Below are 19115 nucleotides of genomic sequence, written 5' to 3'. Positions count from 1 at the left end.
TAAGTTACTAATATGAGCGAATAGCAGGCGGGACAGTTGAGCAGTCTTCTTCATTCAAAGTTCTGTCGATCACAGGTCTGTATTTCAAGGTAACCTAAAGTAAAAGATAACAGAGAACTTTAAGACAAAGAAACCTCTTGTATCTAAACAAGACAGCCTACCTAGCTAACAGGAATGACCAAACAACACAGGTAAATGAATGACTTCATTTATGCTAAGCTAATTTCTCCATTATTCTTTTCCTTCCATAGAAAATGAATAGTTAGTAATTTAGGAGGAACATTTAAGTTCCACCAAGTTACCACTGACCAAATTCCTTAAAAAGCAAAAGCCTGACCAGAAATGGTATCAGAAGGCTACTACTTTAAAAAGGCCTTTTGGACAAAAGTAAAGTTTTGGCTAAGATTGCTAGTTCCTAGTTCTTTAAGCTAAGAAACTCTTGGAGATAGAGAACCCAGCGGATCAGTTAGGAGACAGAACTGTGTCACACTCTCTTTTCATCCTCAGCAGCTATTCAGAAGTGCAGTGTTCTCACTTGTCCTCAAACTAGATTCAAGGAAGCTGGAACTGGGGGAAAGGAAAGAGAATTCACAGAATGTGATAAGAAAAAAAAATGCTCAAGATTTTTATAGGGTCAGATTTCAGTTCTATTTTTGAAATACCATAAGAACTTTATGCTAAGCACCAACAACAGGTTTTGAACTAGCCTGACACAAGGGAAAAAACAATTCCAGCTCAAATGGCAAAGTCACTTCCCAAAGATCAACAGTAACCGCTCCCAGTTATGCCTACTGTTCTACAACAGAGTAAATGTGCAATTTTTTTTTTTTTTTGCTTTAAGTACACTAAACTATATCAGGTACTTCAAACAGTGACAATCCTTTGTAGTATTATCATGATATCAAGAGCTGTCTATGAGAGCACCTGTCTGTTGACAGTCAGAAAGACCCTGAAGCATCAGGCTCAACGTACCTTCCCAGATGGGACATCCACAAGTGAAAGGGTGTGCTTTCTCCAGTGCTCTTCAAATGGCTTCCGCTGTTGGCCTTGGAGTGGCTTAGAATAGTCAAACTCATCTATCCGTAACTAAGGAGAAAGTTAGGTTAGTATAGACCAGAAATTATATCTGCAAATCAGTTTACAACCACATGATTAGTTGCATTCCAATTACAACTGTAACGCAATGTGTCTCCTAACAGCCAGCAAGCTTTATCTTAACACAGCCCATGTCAAATTTTAAATACTGCAGGTTAACAAGGGCTTTAAGGTAATGTTCCTTGCACAGGAAAATTACTCTGCTTGAAGTCCAGTTTATGCATTCATGACATTATTATTACTATAGTCCTGATTTAGTCTTCTCTAATCATTCAGACGCACACATGGAACTCTTCTCTTGAGTTTGTTACCCAGTGTTGCATGTATTGGTCATTTTATGTATAACAAATAAGAACAGATAAAACCGAGCAAATGGGACCCCAAAAAAATACTACACTGATCTTTAGAGAACTCTAGACTCTGAAGACTGTACTTTGAAGAAATTACAACTTTTAAATAATCCATCCAAGGACACATAACAAGGACATTCAGTCCTACATCCAGGTCACAGACAATATTTATACCTTGTAGTCCTCTCTGGCATGAGCACCCCGGGACTCCTTGCGAGCCTCAGCACCATAAATGGTTTGTAGAGCACAAAGCATCAGGTTTTGCAGTTCAAGTGTCTCCACCAAGTCAGTGTTCCACACAATACCTAGTAAAATATTAAAACACTATGGAAGATGTTCTACAAAAAAGTTATTCCTCAATTTACTTCTGCCATATTGCTGGTACTTACAATCGAACTAGCCAATGCTCTACCTACTGCAGTTACAGTATTCTGCAATACTGAATTGCCAACTATTGCCTGCAAGGCTCGGTAACAATTCCTAAACCCTAATAATCGTAATGAAACTTAGAAAAATTCAGTAGTTCTACCGGGTGTTCCTGTTGCATGCGTACTACTGAGACAAAATTACACCACAGATTCTTGCCTTTATATTGTACCTACAGCTCAGTCCCCATACCTCATTTCAGCTCACAAGATCTGGCTATATGGTAGCTCTTTAAGTAGACCCCTAACAGATCCAGACAACAGGGCCTTCCCTTCTTTCCTTCCTAGCCTCAGAGAGAGCTAAAACCCAAACTGCTAGTCATACAAGGTTCTTCTGCATTTAAGTATCTCCAAGGTGGACACAAGTTCACTTACGTGAACGTATCTTCATTTTGACCCCTACATTCTAAGCTACTGTAACACACTTTTTGATGCTTAGTGAGAGCTGTCCAAGAAAGCCAGTTCTACTTTCAGTGTTAGGATACATGTCCAATAGCAGTAGTTGGAGAGAAACACACAAGTGGACAAAAGGTACATCACCAGTTATACTTAATTAAACAAGTTCTCGTAAGATACACTGCAAGACATGGCAGTATCTGAATGCAGAGCTATCTGCTCAGCTCAAGAATGAAAGTTGAGTGTTCAGCCTATGAATAGCCTTGTTACCTTTTTGCAACTCCCTGGCCTTTTCAGAAGATGATAACAAAGTTCATCTTAGTATTTAAACAACTTCATATCATGTTCTCAGAGAGCAGCAGTTAGTACCTTCTACAGTTAAATTTTATTTCAGTCTCTGCTTCTTTGAAAGAGTATGCAATCAGAAAATGACCAGTAAGATCAAGTACTTCATTGATTGCCATGTTTAGCAAATAGGGCTCTACAAAATATTTTGAAAGATTAAAAATGGTCAAAGTCTTTAGCCAAAGTTTCAAGAAATACATAAGAAGGTTTATAGAAGGAAAAAAAACCAAACCAACCCCTTTTCAGAGAATACGCTGGCCAAGTGTATTCTTTGCTAGCAAATTACCTCTGTCAAATGTCTTTAGATGAGCCAGATCACCATAAATTTGGCTAAGTTTTTCACAGCCTTCTTGGAGTACAGAACCAGTACGAAATACAGCAGCATGGTTTTGCATTGTCTGCAAGATAGTAAAACAAAATTGGTTTCATACACGGCATGTGCATAATATCCCACGTAACTTCCTTAGTTCTGACAGAGCTTGATATGGAGCTGTTTTGACTTCAAACATGTCTGCAGCCTGAAGAAAAAAAACATTCTTCTGTTCACCCCAAACAGACAAAACACTACTCTATTACACAGTGTGTAAACTGCCCAAGAGGAATAACCATGAAGGGGAGAAAAAACTAACAAAACGGATACAGCCTTTGCTGCACACAATCTTCTCACACTGCTTTTTACTTTTGCAAAGCAAATCCTGAATTGTACTTTGCAAAGTGACCAGATCACCTCTGTCGCTTGCAGCTTCTCCCACCTTATACATGAGAGCTTCACTGGGCTTACCTTCTGCATGTTAAGTCGCACTTCTGAAGTTCTTATGGTTCCATTAGCAAATCTTAATTTGTCAAGATTGGCAACTGACTCTTCACCAGCATTTGGTTTAATGGAGGGAACTGGCTCTCCTAATAAGAAAGTTTCAGAACGTTTAGTAGGTTGGGCTTGGTTTTTGTTTCTGGCAGTTTCATAGACTAGCAACTACTAAAAACCAGATTTGACTAAAACACAATCTGTTTTCTTCCTCTGAGGTACAGGTTAACTATAACTTTCCTGAACTCCCACCATTAGTATTCATACACTTGAGAATTCTTGGTGGAATACATGAGTCACATTCTTTCCTGTGACAGCTAGTAGGGAATTTATAGGTTTGCTGTTAATTCTGCTGTTAATTCCTTAAAATAGCACTTGATGCAAATTCATCTAAGCTGTGGAATAAGCTTGTGGCTCCTTACCACCTTTTCCTGTACTTTCCTTGTATCCTCACCCCCAAACCTCCCACCCTCTCTTGGATCTGTTAAGGGACCAGTCAATAAGCTTGGCAGGTACACGTGAGCTCTGCATCTTACCTCTAATAATAGAGCCCATCTCTTACCGAGTAACAAACCAAACACAGCATCTTACCAGCACATTTCATCTCACCTGTAGCTTTGCATTCAGACTAATAAAAACCTTCCTGCAACTTCAAACTCAAAGGACAGAGAAAGATCCAAATAAATGTCTGCACACAGCCAGTGCCAACAGGCACCACTAGATCCAAGATGATTCCATCAGGAACCATCACTCTGTGCACTTTGTGCAGTCAGACTGAAAAAACAAATCATCTTATTAATTTGGACATTAAGCAATGAGAAAAACAGGTGACTACTTCTGGACTTCAGCTGCTCTGGCAATATAACTGCCTATTTTGTTGTGGGGTTTTTTTTGTTTGCTTGTTTTCTCTGCTCAGTAACTGCTGCTGAGCCAGATTATTTAAAAATAATACTCAGCAGTGATAATCCACATATAGGGAATGAGATGTTATAATTTTTAGTATCTATCTCTTAGCACTTGCATGGGCAGTCCACCTTCAACAAGGTGGCAGCAAATTACACTCTCCAAAAGTGACAAGTAAAAGACAGACTGCATTTTGATATTGAAGATGCAGTGCAGGATGTAGAGAAGTCCATCTTCACATTCAATACTCTGTTTTGCTAATTTGTGAAAAATCTCAACTGTTTTTGCATTGACCCAATTCTAGTTTTAAAAAGATCAACTCACAAAGCAAATGCTAATGTCTAACATTTGCATAGCAAAGAACATGCCTATAAAAAGCATAAACACTGATTTCTGCCTTTTCTAACCAACAGGAGTCTATGTCTAGCATTCTGAATTTGAATTGGATAGCAACAACTCTTTGATCAGAAAGGAAATCATAAAGGCAAATGTCTCTAAAAAAAGTGAGACTTACCAGGCTTGCATGTCTCCGCAATAGTAAGGGCACAAGCACGACCAAAGACCACCAAATCCAGAAGGGAGTTTGCTCCAAGTCGATTTGCACCATGGACAGATGCAGAGGCTGCTTCCCCACAAGCATATAAACCAGGTACCACTTTATCCTCACCATTCACATGTGTAATCACCTATCGTTTCAGACAGTCGATTAACACTCGTTTCTTAAAACAGTTTATAACAGTGCAAACCTCCTGATTTGCAAAGGCCATGTGCATGTAAGGATGAAAAACAGCAATCTAAAGTTTTCTCCAACTCTGAAACCATAAATACCTTAGTTCTAAAGGTTAAGTAGTAATAGTATGTAAATACAGATGGCAGTAAAACCTAAGATTTCTTTAGTTATGCTTATGAAGAGTGTGCACTTCTGTTTCACCTCAATTCTGCAGCAAGTCAGAAAAGCACTGGAAGGAAGTCTGATCTGCACACATTTCTAAGGCAAAATTTTACATTAAAAAATTAACAAGTACAATACACCGAAACCGAAAAATTCAGCTGACACCATCACATTGACTTCTAACTATTATAAGTTAGTGCTACAGTGTAGAGATTACATGAGGTACAGAGAATTAACATACATTAACTTGAGTTATAGACTGTAATAGCCCCCTAGTTTGATCTTTATTCAACCAAATTTTCCTCAACTCAATAAACAGAGAATTGATATCAGACATGACAGCAACTTCTTTTTAGATGTTTCTTGGAACTCCCAACTCCAGATGAACTGGAATATGGTTCTCAAGTTATTTACAAAAACAAACCAGATGGTGTGTTTTAAGTACTCTGACATCATTATTACATTATTAATGTTATTCATCATCCTTACCTTTACGAGGAACATTGTTAGTGCTTTCATATTTGGAAATATTATTATGATGATGAAAAAAAATAACAGAAGTGATGCATATTACTTACCTGTCCTTTGTAGTTAGTAGGAATACCTCCCATGTTATAATGCACAGTAGGCAGAACAGGAATAGGCTCTTTAGTGACATCAACTCCAGCAAATATCATAGCTGTTTCTGAAATTCCTGGGAGACGGGTTGCTAGCTGTTGTGGTGGCAAATGGTGCAACTGCAAGTACACATGGTCTTTTTCAGGACCACAACCCCTACCAAAAAATAACCAAACAGTCAACACTGGAATACATAACAGGAATTCTGCAAACACCAACAGTATTTCTAATCCAATTTATTTAATTTGTGAGGAGGAAAATAATTAATTTATTCAAAGGTTATCAGACAAAAATTAATACCTAGCATATTTGAAAAGACTGTTGAACGTGGCAGAATTTAAGCATATTTTTCACCTCCCAGCTTTCTTTTCACAATAATTCATATTTTTCTTTTCACAATAATTCATATTTTTCACCTCCCAGCTTTCTTTTCACAATAATTCATATTTTTCTTTTCACAATAATTCATATTTTTCACCTCCCAGCTTTCTTTTCACAATAATTCATATTTTTCTTTTCACAATAATTCATATTTTTCACCTCCCAGCTTTCTTTTCACAATAATTCATATCTCAGCAGAAATACGAAAAATTTAAGATAATTAGTCAAGAGAACAGAGCACATTATTTCCATTGGTTGCAGTAAGAGCATATACACTAAACTTGTTTGAGCAACTGTCTCCAGATGCACTGAATCTAAACAGAATAATCCTACCCTCTTGTGTTCCTTTTCAGTATCATTAGGAATTAACAAGCAAAATTCCTGCCCTACATGCAGTGTTCAGCTAACAGTTATTAAAGCTCACTCCCATGAATTATCAGGTATTTATCAAATGAACTATTGTACTATATACAGTCTAGTACGATTAAGTATTTATTCTGCAGCTTCATTAAGAGTATTTAACTAACCTTCCTTCACGGATTTCTATGGTCATAGAACGAGACACTACATCCCTGGAAGCCAGATCCTTAGCAACAGGTGCGTATCTCTCCATAAATCTTTCACCTTGACTGTTAATTAGAATACCTCCTTCTCCACGACATCCTTCTGTTATAAGGCAACCAGCCCCATAGATACCTGTCAAGAAAGAAAATACCATCACATGACATACTCTCTAGACAGCTTCATAATCATGACCAAGACTGAATAAACAAGGTCATCTTAAAATAATGCAAATAAGTCACCGGGGTAGGTGGATTTTAATCCTCCCTAATCATACCACTAGGAACTGTCCCCCAAGACTGCTTAGAATCAAGTATTGTTATTCCTTTCAAACACTCTTCCCAAAAGGTAAGCAGGTTGATTTGGAACACCCACAGTATCTAAAATATTAGAACTGGAAGAGATCTGTACCCATCAATACAAAAGGAGAATTTTACAAAGATTTTGTACACCTTCAGCAACTACTTTGTTCAAGATTTTTAAGTAAACCAGAAGTTGATTATCTCAAGGCCAGTTTGCTCATCTGTGTTCCTTCTGTGCTAAGGCAGTACAGGATGGCTTCAAATCGCATGGAATGTCAAAGCTTACTCAGTTTTCCTTTAGAGAAGGAAGGCCTACCTAGCCTTCAGCACTGGTCATCATAGTAAACAAAAATGCTAACCAACTCATGCACTTGATAATTATGTTAAAAGCTGTAGAATTATCACACAATTAAGCTTCTTTGACTAGAAAAACCTTAGCTAAGTCAAATGAACATTGGATCTCTATGATATAACAATAACATTGTAAAATTAAGAGAACAATTGAAAAAATTCACCACTTATCACAAGTTAAATTAAGCATTTAATTAGCTGCAAAAAAAGTCTTACTTTTCAGTTTGTGACCATTGTTTTCTACAGTTTAGATACTGATCCTCAGTTAAAAAACACACAGTCCTAAATATATACCTTTACTTCAACTATGCCACTTCCACAAAAGATTCTAGTGTATAATTCCCTAACATGTGCATCCATCCCATTGCTCCAGTATCCAGTATCAAACCCTTTAATATTTTAAAGGCAAAAGGAAACGTAAGTTTAAGAGGTGAAGCAGTTTCAGCTTGGAATTCATAAAACCTGTTAGTGTTGTCAAGACAGCACCTCAAAATATTTAACACTGATCTCTAAATTAGAATAACCAAGACCTTTTTCATATTCTGTCTTACCCTCAGATTCATATTCAACAGCAGCTGCAGACAAGATGAACACCTGTCACAAGCAACTAATGAACTAAAGAAGTGCTGCAGAAAAGTACAAACTTACTTGAGCACATTTTAAAACAACAACAAAAAAGATCTATTTAACTCGTATTAAAAATAATGATGTAAGTATTATATATTTCTTATTCTGTACCTGTAGGGTGAAACTGTACAAATTCCAAGTCCTGGCAAGGAAGACCAGCTCGTGTGACCATAGCAGTGCCATCACCCGTACTAGTATGAGCAGATGTACAACTGAAGTAAGTACGGCCATACCCACTACAAAACACAACAGTTAAGAGAATTAGGAGGGAAAAAAAAAAAAATCACCTGAACATACTACTCAACTATGCTGTTCGCATAATGGTGGAAATAAGAGCAAAAGGTTAATAAGCAAGATATGCAAGTTTTGCCATCTTCTGTACTAAGTTCGACCAAAAGAAAACAAAATTGGTATTGCCCTATTATGCTCAACTCTGTTATGCTCAAGCTGTTTGAAAAATAGCTGGTGACAGAAGGTCCAAGAAAAAGAATAACAATTTCAAAGCAGGATAGTTGGGTTAATATGAGAAGCCTTTTTTCCAGAAAAAAGTTACTTCAGAAAGTTCTCTCAATCCAATACCATTAGACTTTATTTGAACCATTACTAGCAGTTTTATCAAAAATAGCATATAACAATGGTTTATATCCTTGATATGGTTCTGATTTTATATTCTTAGATTTCAAAACTTAGTTGTCTAAAATTAGGTATTAAACATCAATTCTTCAACCTAAAACAAATAAGTTAGCTTCCAACGTTATTGAAACCTGCCAATACTCCCAATTTCAGGAAGAATTCTCAGAAGAATTATTAATCTACATATTGTACGTACCTCAAAGTATGCAAGCATGAAAATGGCTTCAGCTTTAATAAAACCAAATTATGTAGGCAACCAAACTAAGTATTTTTCTTTGACAGACACGTTTATAAATATTTTGCATACTGACACAGATAGGAGACAGCCATAAGCAGCAAAAGACTAACTGCATATAGTATTCTAATAAACACACAGAAACTTTCACAACCAAGCGATGTTATGTTACACTCATCTTCTGATAATTTCATCCTACAACGTTGGTATCTTAATGTAACAGATCCTGCAGAATTCTGAAAAAAAGCTGTTTCCTACCAGAAACTCAGAACCCTACAGATAGACACACGTTGGTAGCATTGCAATGATGTCCGCTTTAAACAGCACATTTTAAAATCTAAGACCATTTGGACCACACATACTGCACTTACACATTCCAACTTTATGTCACGGTTTTAGAATTCAAAGTTAGACCTTGTGCTAAATTTATACTTGGTCACAAAATTAGTACATGTCTTCTTTCAGAGGGAATGAATGAATTCAGTTATATTGCTTTTGATCAAAGGTGGGGCAGGGGGAGATGAACATACAAATTATGTTTTTCAAGTCAACATGTCATCTCCACACTGTGGATTCAAATACATGTACAAACACACAGACCTCCAACTAATAGCACGCTCAAGTTTCTGTCCATCATGAACATTACATTACCCAGTGGCAATAACAGTGTTCTTTGCTCTAAAACGATGTATAGTGCCGTCTTCTATGCAAAGGGCAATAACACCACGACATTCTCCATTTTCCATAAGTAGGTCCAAGGCAAAATATTCAACAAAGTAGCTTGTATCGTATCTTAGAGACTGGAGGAAAATAAAAAAAGGAACTTTCAGAAAAATCCAGAAACCAAAGTAACTTCTCCAAAACTGCAAATGCATGTGGGCTGTATCAGGATAAAAACCACTCCCCCAACTCTTAGGGAGGCTGGTTTCCTCACAAATCTTTATAAGAATTTGCTAATGAATTTATTCTAGCTTAAAGAGACACAAGTAGTTACCAAACCATTTAATTCTGAGAAGTCACAGCGTGTCAGAAAGACTTGTTATTTCCCTCTACATCTGGCAACACCCTAGTCAGCTGCAGTGCTTGATAGATGTTCAAGCACATTCTACTTAACCTCTTGCAGAGAAGCAGAGTACATCTCCGGGAGCCTAGTACACCAGCAAAAGCAGTGGGCATCAAGTCAAACATTCTTTCATGCCCTCAAGGATCAGATCAGTATCTGGCAGCACTGAGCTCTATTGCAGAAGCATATATAGTGTGAACCTGAAGGACAGCAATTAGCTACCTACTAAGTAAATAAATAAAAAACAATTAGCTGCTAGGTACTTAAGTTCAGGTTTCTACTTGCTTACTATCATTTTAAAATAACCAAATATTTCTTCAATTATGGTTTGTAGAATTGGTAGGAACAGATGATGGAACACTAGTCACTTACTTGCCATAGAGCAAGCTCAGAAATGCACAGTAGGCCTTCATGCCCTGCTCCCTGTTTAAAGATGAGTGAAAGAAGACACTGCTTTGTACCTCTTTGCAGAGTTCCCCACAGCTACTTTGTCAGATTTATTGAAAAAAGTTTTTTGGGGAAGGTTTATACAAATTCTCTTTGGGTCTAGTTAACAGACACAGAAGTATTAACAGTGAAGAACTACTACAGACCACAAAGCTAACAGTGTACGCTAATTAAGATCTGCTGTTTTCACAAGACCCATTATAAATATGATCTTTCAATCTGTTCTGTGTCAGGAGTATGCAGAAACAAAAAAAACCCCACACAAAAACAAGCATCACCTAGGCTACATCCTTTCACATTGCCTCAGGAAGTAAGGAAATCTAGAATTGTTATCAGTCATTCCCCCGGATTCCTCATTCATACGTGAGCAGCTAGACATTCTGTTTGGTTTTTTTGTTGTTTGGGTTTGGTTTTTTCCAAAATGCAGGGGAAGAAGAAAAAAAATCATTAACTGCAAATACAAAACCCCAAACCAAATTTACTTCACAGCTGCTTACCCTCCCATACAGAGTATGTAACAGTGAGTGTCCCGTCCTGTCTGCAACACAACAGCATCTGTGAGCCTGTCCCCCTTTTCCAAACTGAAGACTCTGTCCACCGAATGCACGCTGATAGATTTTTCCTTCTTCAGTTCTGCTGAATGGCATCCCATAATTTTCCAGCTGTTGAACCCAAACACAAACATCAGAAACTCTTGCCCACAACAAGCCAACAAGTTATTTTACTATGTTCCTAGTAAGGAGATCTCTTTGGAAGCCAGTCAGTTTTATAAATACTTAGGACTGACATGAATTCCAGTGAGTCTCACCTCTATCACCGCAGCTGGGGCTTGCTCGGTCATGTAGTGTATGGCATCCTGGTCGCCCAGCCAATCAGACCCTTTCACTGTGTCATAGAAATGCCACCTCCAGTTATCATCCTCCATGTTTCCCAGAGCAGCATTGATCCCTCCCTGAAAATAAAAAGCCATTTTCTTGGAATTATATTACTGAAATACAGTTTTAGTAGGTTTTCCTCACTTCTGTTAAAAAAGACATACCATTTATGCCTCTGCATACAAGAAATACAGTAAAGTCAGACTGAACATGGCTGTGAAAAACCTGCACAATTTATCAGTTTCACAATGGCTCTTATCTCATTCTTTTTTGTGGAACGGAATGAATTGCAAAGTTACACTGAATGCAGTGAAAAAGCACTGAATAGAATCCAAACATACACTGCCCTCCAAAACAGTTTCAACTAAATACGCAGTATTTACAAAAGGAAGCAAGGCCTTGAAACATGATGTTGCATATCCAGATCAGCTTTATGACAGCAGGCATATTTTAAACATTTGTTCTACCTCATTTCTCACCTGTGCAGCAACAGTATGAGATCTAGTGGGAAACAACTTTGTAACACATGCTGTATTAAATCCAGCTTCTGATAAACCAAATGCAGCCCGCAGACCTGCTCCTCCTGCACCCACAACAACTGCATCAAATTCATGGTCCACTACTGGATATTGTGTAGAAATCTGGAAAAATAAACCAGCTTATTATGATTACAAATATTTCAAGCTAGGTCAAACTTAAGTTTCATGAAGACATTAGCAGTATAAGTTTAATGTTCTTAATAAACTCCTGAAGCGAATGCTGCATCTGTTACATACCCTCTCGGGTGAAAAATATCAATTAAAAAATGCCGTGCATTTCTGCAACTCAATCTCACTATGGACCTGAACACAAAAAGCCAAATACCTGGTTGTTTCATGTCTCTCAAGCATTAAATGTATTATCTAATCTGTTACCCAAGATATAAAGAAGTATGAACATACCGAATCAGAAACCTTTGTAGAAGCCTTTTTCTTTCCATAGACTGTGAAGTGTAGGTTGCGTGCAAGACTCTGGCATGCCGCTGGCCACTGCGGAAAGAAGTCAAGACAACTATTATAGAACAAATGTTTCCACAAGGAAGACTTTCAGCATCCTCGGCTACCCCACATTTATAACAAACCTTTACTTATCACTAATACCCATATACAAGAATATTGTATCAAGGTATTTTAGAGCTACATGCAATGAAGTTCTGGCTTTCCTATATTCATACCTGGGGGGGGGCAGTGCAGACAGAAAAAGTTTCGACTGGATGAGAGAACAGCCTGCAAGTACAGGGTGTCACAGACTATCTGTTATTTACTTCACTAACCCTAACCAGTCTCTCAGACCTATCTGAGCTTGCACTGACAGAACAATACGTTTGTTATTCTTGCATTTTTTTCATAAGTAAACAAAGATGAAAACAGCTTTATGGGAACCACAGGAATTAATGGAAAACACTTCTCATGTCAAGCAATCCTCAGAATCTGAATTATTTCAGGTGGTCAAGAGGAATGAACATAAAAAAAAATAGGTGGTAGGGAAAGCTGTTCCAGGTCATCATTGCTTCTAAAGTCAGCAATATTTCTCTTGTTCTCATTCTCTATTAATTAGTTTAGAACTAAACTAAATTTTTAGACCAATTTAGAACCATTTATTAATACCTAAATGAAGCACAAGGCCACAATTTTCCCCTCTGTAATGTTATTCCCTCTCTCCGGTATGTTTAAAACAAAAAAACAGAACAAACAAAAAAAACCAGCACCCAAACCTACCCAGTATCCAGTCTTATCTTTGATAGGTTAAAACAATCAGAATTTTAGTCTCCACCATAAAACTCCAATGTCTTGGAACCTGGTACTCCTTTACACCACTCAGAAAAATACACCTAACTCAGCATTTCCAACTGATGAGCAGTACAAGCCATACCAGTGACCTGTGCAGCCACATCAGCACTTCCCTATTTGAAAAATATCCTAAAATGCACTGGCGTGATACCTGCCTTTTCCAGCAACTGGATTCATGGTTCATGATTCAATCACCCTATAATACGCTAACAAGCAGGTCTTCCCTCCCTACCACTTCCAAATGTCCATCTCTTCCCCCAACCCTGAAGTGAACTACAACACACTTTATCATTTCTCATACTAGTTTCCTCAAATTATCTTCCTGCATAACAGTCAATCTAATGTGTCATCATATTTGGTAACACACTTCTAGTTTTCACAGCCATCTTTATATAAGATCAGTCTTAACACTTATTCATAAGGAGTTCTATTACTACCCTCCCCTCCAGGCAATTACTCTCCCACTTCCACCCGGCTGTGGTATCACGCTTTGGGGAAATTCCATGCCCATCTTAATTCCTGCATTAATAATCTTCATTAATATTTCACATGCAGAATCAGATCAACTAGTTCACTGACAGCCAGGTGAAACCTAAGTATCAGATCTAATTTATCTGCAAAACATCTTTCCCAATGATCACAGCTCAAGGTAAAATGGGGTGTCCTCTCTGTATCAAAACTGCTTTCATGGGCCTGACTGCAACTGAAGACTAGCAGAACTCTAACTGATGTGGCAGGCTAAACTAAACACTTTAAATGTAGTGGCCATGCCTTCTCTAGCATTATTACTACTGCTTGTTTCCAAAATGTTGTTCCAGCAACAGTACAGCTTTTTTTCCTACAATAAATTATTTCTCGTAAGTGTGCAACAATACATTCGGTTATTGCATAAAGCAATTCAAAGACAGTATTTACTGTATGTAAAGACAGCACACAACAAACAGGTTTGTTCATACTTAGCATTACTTAAAGGAATTGCAAATGACTGAGGGCAGAAAACAACACCAAAGAAAACCCCAAGAGCTATAAACTGTGGTTGTGCTCTAAAGCATGGACCCATTTTTTCTGTCCCCTCAGAGTAAACAGCCTGCTGCAATCTCCAGTCAGTATTCTGCCAGTGTCTTGCAACTATTTTCCATTTAAAAAACCTTTGTTTTCTGAAGTTGCTATAAACAGTTATCAAATATGTTTTGCAGCAGAGGACTTTGGAAATATATTATAAAAACACAACATAACTACACAACTGTTTAGCAGATTACTTTTCACATCTAAGCTTCTGCAAAACAGAATCTTCAGGACCGCTATTCCCATCCATATATAATTTTTTGTTAAATCTATACATAATAATTTCTGCTGCCACTAAGTTGTTCAGAATGAGTCTGAATAAAAACCCGCAAAGCAGAAAAAGGTGTTACAGTAATTTTGAAGGAAACACTGACCTCACTAATCCTGAATTCTTATGCTACCAGGAACATCATGGCCCTTATGAAATTAAAGGTCCAATCAGGGCCACTTCACTGCCATCTAAAACATAGTAACACTCTTTTCATTAATTTCTACCATAATGACAGTATTTCTTCCTCTCAGTTGGTTGTCTGTTCTGTACTTGCTTTGTAGGACAGAGACAACTACAGCTGCATTTACAGGGTCCTTTTGCAATTCCAAGTTCATTATGGACACACACGGTGAGAACAGTGGAAAGACACTGAAAACTCCCACTTCACCACAGAGAAAAACAAGCCTTCACTAAGGACCGCTAACAGATCAGCTAAAACTGTCAAACGTTTAAGAAAGCACTTTCTGGAAGAATTGCTAGCCAGATTTAAACAACATGCAGATAAAAGCTGGCTTTCCACGGCAGGTCCAAAAGGAGCCAGCAGTAAGCTTTCTACCCAGGTGCTGGACCTGCCAGATTCTTCCAGAACCTTTCCCCAGCACATCGCGTACCCGAGGCCTTCCTCTGTCCCGCGGGGAACCTGCTCACGGCCGAAGGCTACAGCGCTCGCTTCCCAAGCCGGCCATGCCCACAGTCAGTTACCTCTCAGGAACCTGCTCCAGGAGCCGAGCAACAAGGACGGCCCCACTCCGAAAAAACAACCAGAGGGACGGAGCCTGCCATGGGGGCACTCGGCGCCGCACGGCCCTAGCTGCCCCGCTCCCGCTGCCCAGCCGCTGCTCCCCGCCCCGGGGCGGGCGCTCGCCCGCCAAGGTCACGGGGGAGGCAGCGGGTACGGGCCGCCGCCGGCCGCCGCGCACCAAGCTCCGGGGGAGGGCGGGCCAGGACGGGGCCAGGCGCGCTGCCCCGCCGCGGCTGAAGGGAGGGGCAGGGGAGCCGCGGGGTCCCCAGGCCCTGCCGGCCCGTCTGCCTCCCGAAGGGGCTTCTCTGCGCCAGCCCCGCGGCCTGCCCCTTTCCCCTCCTCCGGGATGCCGGCAGGAGGGCAGGGCAGAGCGGGTCGGGGACTGGCACTCACCGCCCGCGCCACCGGCCGCAGCCATCGCTTCGCAAAGCTCCGCGAAGCCGCTACTGTCGCCGCCATTTCGCACGGACCCAGAGGGGCGAACCAGAACGCATGCGCGAAACCGCCGCTAACGGCGCCGCTACCCGCAAGGCTCGGTGGGAGAGACCAATTGTGCTCGGGGGGGGGAGGAATCATGGGCTGAGTGCGTGCATACTTGCATGCGGGGTGTCCCCCAAGCCCCTCCCCCTCCCCGCCATCTGAGCGGGCTGGGACGCGGCCAGACGACCGGGAGCGCTCAGAACTCGGGCGAATCCGTTTGTTGTCCCACTCGCCTTCACCCCTCTTTCTGTAGGCTAATGGGCCGGCCCGGGAGGGGGCGGGGCCGGCAGGTAAGTGACAGCGACAAGGCTGCGCCGCGGCTCCGCGGTCCTGGGCCGGTGGGTTCCTGTCCCGCTCCCGGAACAGCGGGCTGGGGCCGCGCCCCCGCCCCAGGCCGGCGTTGGGGCTGGGTTCTGCAACGCGGAGTAACCTGGAGGCCTTCGGGTCGGCGGCAACATCAGCTAACGTGCCGCTGGCCGGGGAAGGGAGTGGGCGGTAACAGCGGCATCGCTGAGGCCCGGGAGCGGGCGGGCAGCCGCGGTGTGGTCGCGGGCGGGCCCGGACCGGCAGTTACGGAGCAGGCCGAGGGGCCTCTCGCTGGACGTCCGTGCAAAGTTCCCATGTGACGGGGCCGCCGTTTGATGGTCTCGGGCAGACATACCCTTGCGGGAGTTATCTGTGGTCCCGGTGAGAGGTGGCTGTGGGAGCGGCCCGGTTCCTTTGCACGCAAGTAACGCCGTGTTTCTCTCCTATACACCAAAGGTGCCTTCATGAATAACTTAAATGACCCTCCCAACTGGAACATCCTGCCAAATCAACGAGAGCCCGGAGATGAAGGCAGCAGATGGAACTACGCCTTGCTGGTCCCCATGCTGGGCTTGGCTGCCTTCCGTAAGTAGTGCCCAGGCCTGTCTGGTGGAGCTGGAGTGTGTGCTGGGCTCAGGCATCTCACCAGCCCGACAAAGGGGAATCTCTGAAGCAGTACAGTCATAACGTAATGCTCCATCTAGACATTTCCTCTGGTCTGCTCATTTATAATGTCATAAACAGTAAGTACTGTTTAAAACATTAAGGCAACAGCCATTTTTCACACATGGAATCGAATCTGTATTTAATAAGCTTCAGTTTACCAAGCTCTCTCAGAAGAGTGGACATATGATGTGCTAGAGAGCCCAAAGGTAACAACCCAAAGAACCACTGATTTTTATTTACTGGACCTGAAAAGTTCTCAGTGCAGTTCCTGCATTATAAACCTCCACCTTGTTTCCCCATAACTTTATTTTCCTTCTTTAATCCAAGAAATGTATGTATTAGTAATGAAAGACTAGGGGAGATTTTACTTTGAAGTAAACATGATCATTTAAAGTGACTTACTGTGAAACATGGACCCACAGAAATACTTTTTGTGGGACATGTGAATAGAAGTGGATATCAGTGGGGAGAGCAGGAAGGAAAAGTTTTCACCACTCAATAGCTTCTTGAGTGGCATAGTTAATTAATCATACCCATTGATGTTATATGTGTTTATACTGATGTCTGAAGTCTCATTTATATATGATAGGTTGGATCTGGACCAGAGAATGTCAAAAAGAAATAGAAAGAGAAAAAAAAGAATATTACAAAAAACACTCATCTTTACAAAAAGACCTGGAAGCCAAATACCGGGATGTAATCACAGAAAATCGTCGCGCAGTTGCTCACTTGGAGCTGGAGCTTGAAAAGGAACGCAACAGAACCCTGAGTTATCGTGAAGCCCTTGTGTCCCAGAGTCGCAAACTAGTAGAAGAAAGAAGGATCCTAGAACAGGAGCAGGAGAAGTTAGAGCGAGAAAAACAAATCCTTTTGCACTCAGGAGCAGCAGGTAACTTGTACCAAAGTTGTCTGGCAAAGGAAGAAGAGTGGCAGAAGAGAGCCAATATTTTACTGAAAGAATTTGAAGAGGGACTTAAAGAAAGACAGGACATCTACTGCAGTCCTGTTGTACCCAGAAGCCAGAGACTAGAAATAGAGAAAAATCTGCTAGTTAAAGCGGCAACTGATCCTGTTGCAATGGCTCTACACATGGAAAGTGGCTTAAAAGATATTTTCAAACACGATAACTACTGTGGCAATCTGCTGAACAGAAACAAAAGTCAAAATGGGAGACTTATGTGGCTGTATCTGAGATACTGGGAACTAGCTATTGAACTACAAAAGTTCAAGAGGGCAGAAAAGGCCATGTTAGGGAAACGATAAGTAGGGGAAATAATGGGATTTCATGTGATCCACCATGCATAGTAGGGACAATCACAGTTGTAGTCTGAAGCTGTTAAATTATCCTGCTGTGTTTCCATTTATCCTCCTTGTTGCACTTGTATTTGCATGGGACATGTGCAGTGTTGGTGCCTTTCCTTTCACTGTCTAACACTTGCTCCAGTGAGCTATGCATGCTCTTAAACTCTGTGAGTGTGTTTGTACTGCAGACTGCAGCGTAGTATAGAGACATGCCAGCTTCCATGAGTATGCAGCAAAACAGAACTCTGTTTAGAGTGATTTACCTGGTTGATTGTCATACTCCATCAACAGGGAAGTGTGATTTATCTCCCCCAAGTGGGGTACTACATTGTGCTCCTTATCCCTGATGTTTTACATGATGTCTCAACATTATTTTTGGTTTTTTTAAGTTGTTGGTTTGTTTTAAGCAAGACTGATTTTTGAGGCAGATGTTTGGAAGAGGCCGTATTTGAGCAAGGTCCTTGTCACATAAATCATACATGTATATTTATATAATACATATGTGTGAACATGTATATAAATGTATGTATTAGTATTCTGAGGCGGGGAATAGTATGGTCATGTTTCAAATTAATCAGTCTTGCATTGTCTTCCAACTTAATGTACAAATAATACTTTATGAATGGAACATCCAAAAGATGCTAATTAACACATAAAGAAACAGATTGATGAAAGTCTTATTGGAGCTAGGGATCCATGCTTGAATGCTAGAGAGTGTATGAACTCAGAATTATATTCTTGTCATACTGTAGGTATGTTAAGAACATTTAGTTTATCTCTCAGTCAAGGTTTTGGTTGTAACCCAACAGTGTGCCTCCATTATAGACATCACTGTGCTGCTGCCTCTGCATCCCAGTGCACTGGCTGATACCTGGTGAGCTTGCAGGAACCTCTGTGGCTTACAGCCATTGCACCTGACTCTGTTCCTTGGACAGGTCCTGTTTGTTATTTGCAGAGAGGAACCTAAATGCAGCCCGCACTGGTAGCCAGTACCTCCCTCCCTGACTGTCGCAGTTCTCCCAGAACTGAAGTACACTTCTCCGCAGCTCTTAAATGTTGAGCTTATGGTTCACTGCTTCACATACACATGACCATGAAAGCCTACAGATATTCAAGCTTTGCAGTGTTTTAAGAAAGGGGCTTTTCACTT

General features: G+C 40.6%; 2 protein-coding genes across 2 annotated transcripts; one reads left to right on the top strand and one right to left on the bottom strand.

The window, feature by feature from the left end:
* SDHA (succinate dehydrogenase complex flavoprotein subunit A) lies at positions 1–15775 on the bottom strand. The gene is made up of 15 exons (XM_082015504.1): positions 15605–15775; positions 12246–12332; positions 11784–11945; positions 11238–11381; positions 10927–11091; positions 9571–9719; positions 8163–8287; positions 6738–6906; positions 5790–5985; positions 4834–5005; positions 3393–3511; positions 2898–3009; positions 1620–1750; positions 973–1086; positions 1–94 (listed from the first exon to the last, which is right to left on the bottom strand). Exons 1-15 carry the CDS (start codon positions 15668–15670, stop codon positions 8–10), a joined length of 1998 nt encoding a protein of 665 aa, XP_081871630.1. The 5' UTR covers positions 15671–15775; the 3' UTR covers positions 1–7.
* A 412-nt stretch (positions 15776–16187) lies between these two features.
* CCDC127 (coiled-coil domain containing 127) lies at positions 16188–17926 on the top strand (the record flags this gene model as incomplete). Its single annotated transcript, XM_082015002.1, has 2 exons — positions 16188–16582; positions 17253–17926. The coding sequence occupies exons 1-2, from the start codon at positions 16462–16464 to the stop codon at positions 17924–17926; spliced, it is 795 nt and encodes a 264-aa protein (XP_081871128.1). The 5' UTR covers positions 16188–16461.
* Between the last annotated feature and the right edge of the window lie 1189 nt (positions 17927–19115).

Source organism: Phaethon aethereus, assembly GCF_964289735.1.
Source record: "Phaethon aethereus genome assembly, chromosome: 2".
NCBI classification, from domain to species: Eukaryota; Metazoa; Chordata; class Aves; order Phaethontiformes; family Phaethontidae; genus Phaethon; species Phaethon aethereus.
This window is presented reverse-complemented; position numbering and strand designations above follow the sequence as displayed.

Coding starts and splice junctions, on each gene's coding strand:
- SDHA (XM_082015504.1), bottom strand. CDS start 15,670: ATGGCGGCGACAGTAGCGGCTTCGCGGAGCTTTGCGAAGCGATGGCTG. Junction 11,946..12,245: donor CTACAAAGGTTTCTGATTCG/GTATGTTCATAC, acceptor TTATTTTTCCAG/ATTTCTACACAATATCCAGT. Junction 5,986..6,737: donor ATAGAAATCCGTGAAGGAAG/GTTAGTTAAATA, acceptor ATTTTTTGGTAG/GGGTTGTGGTCCTGAAAAAG.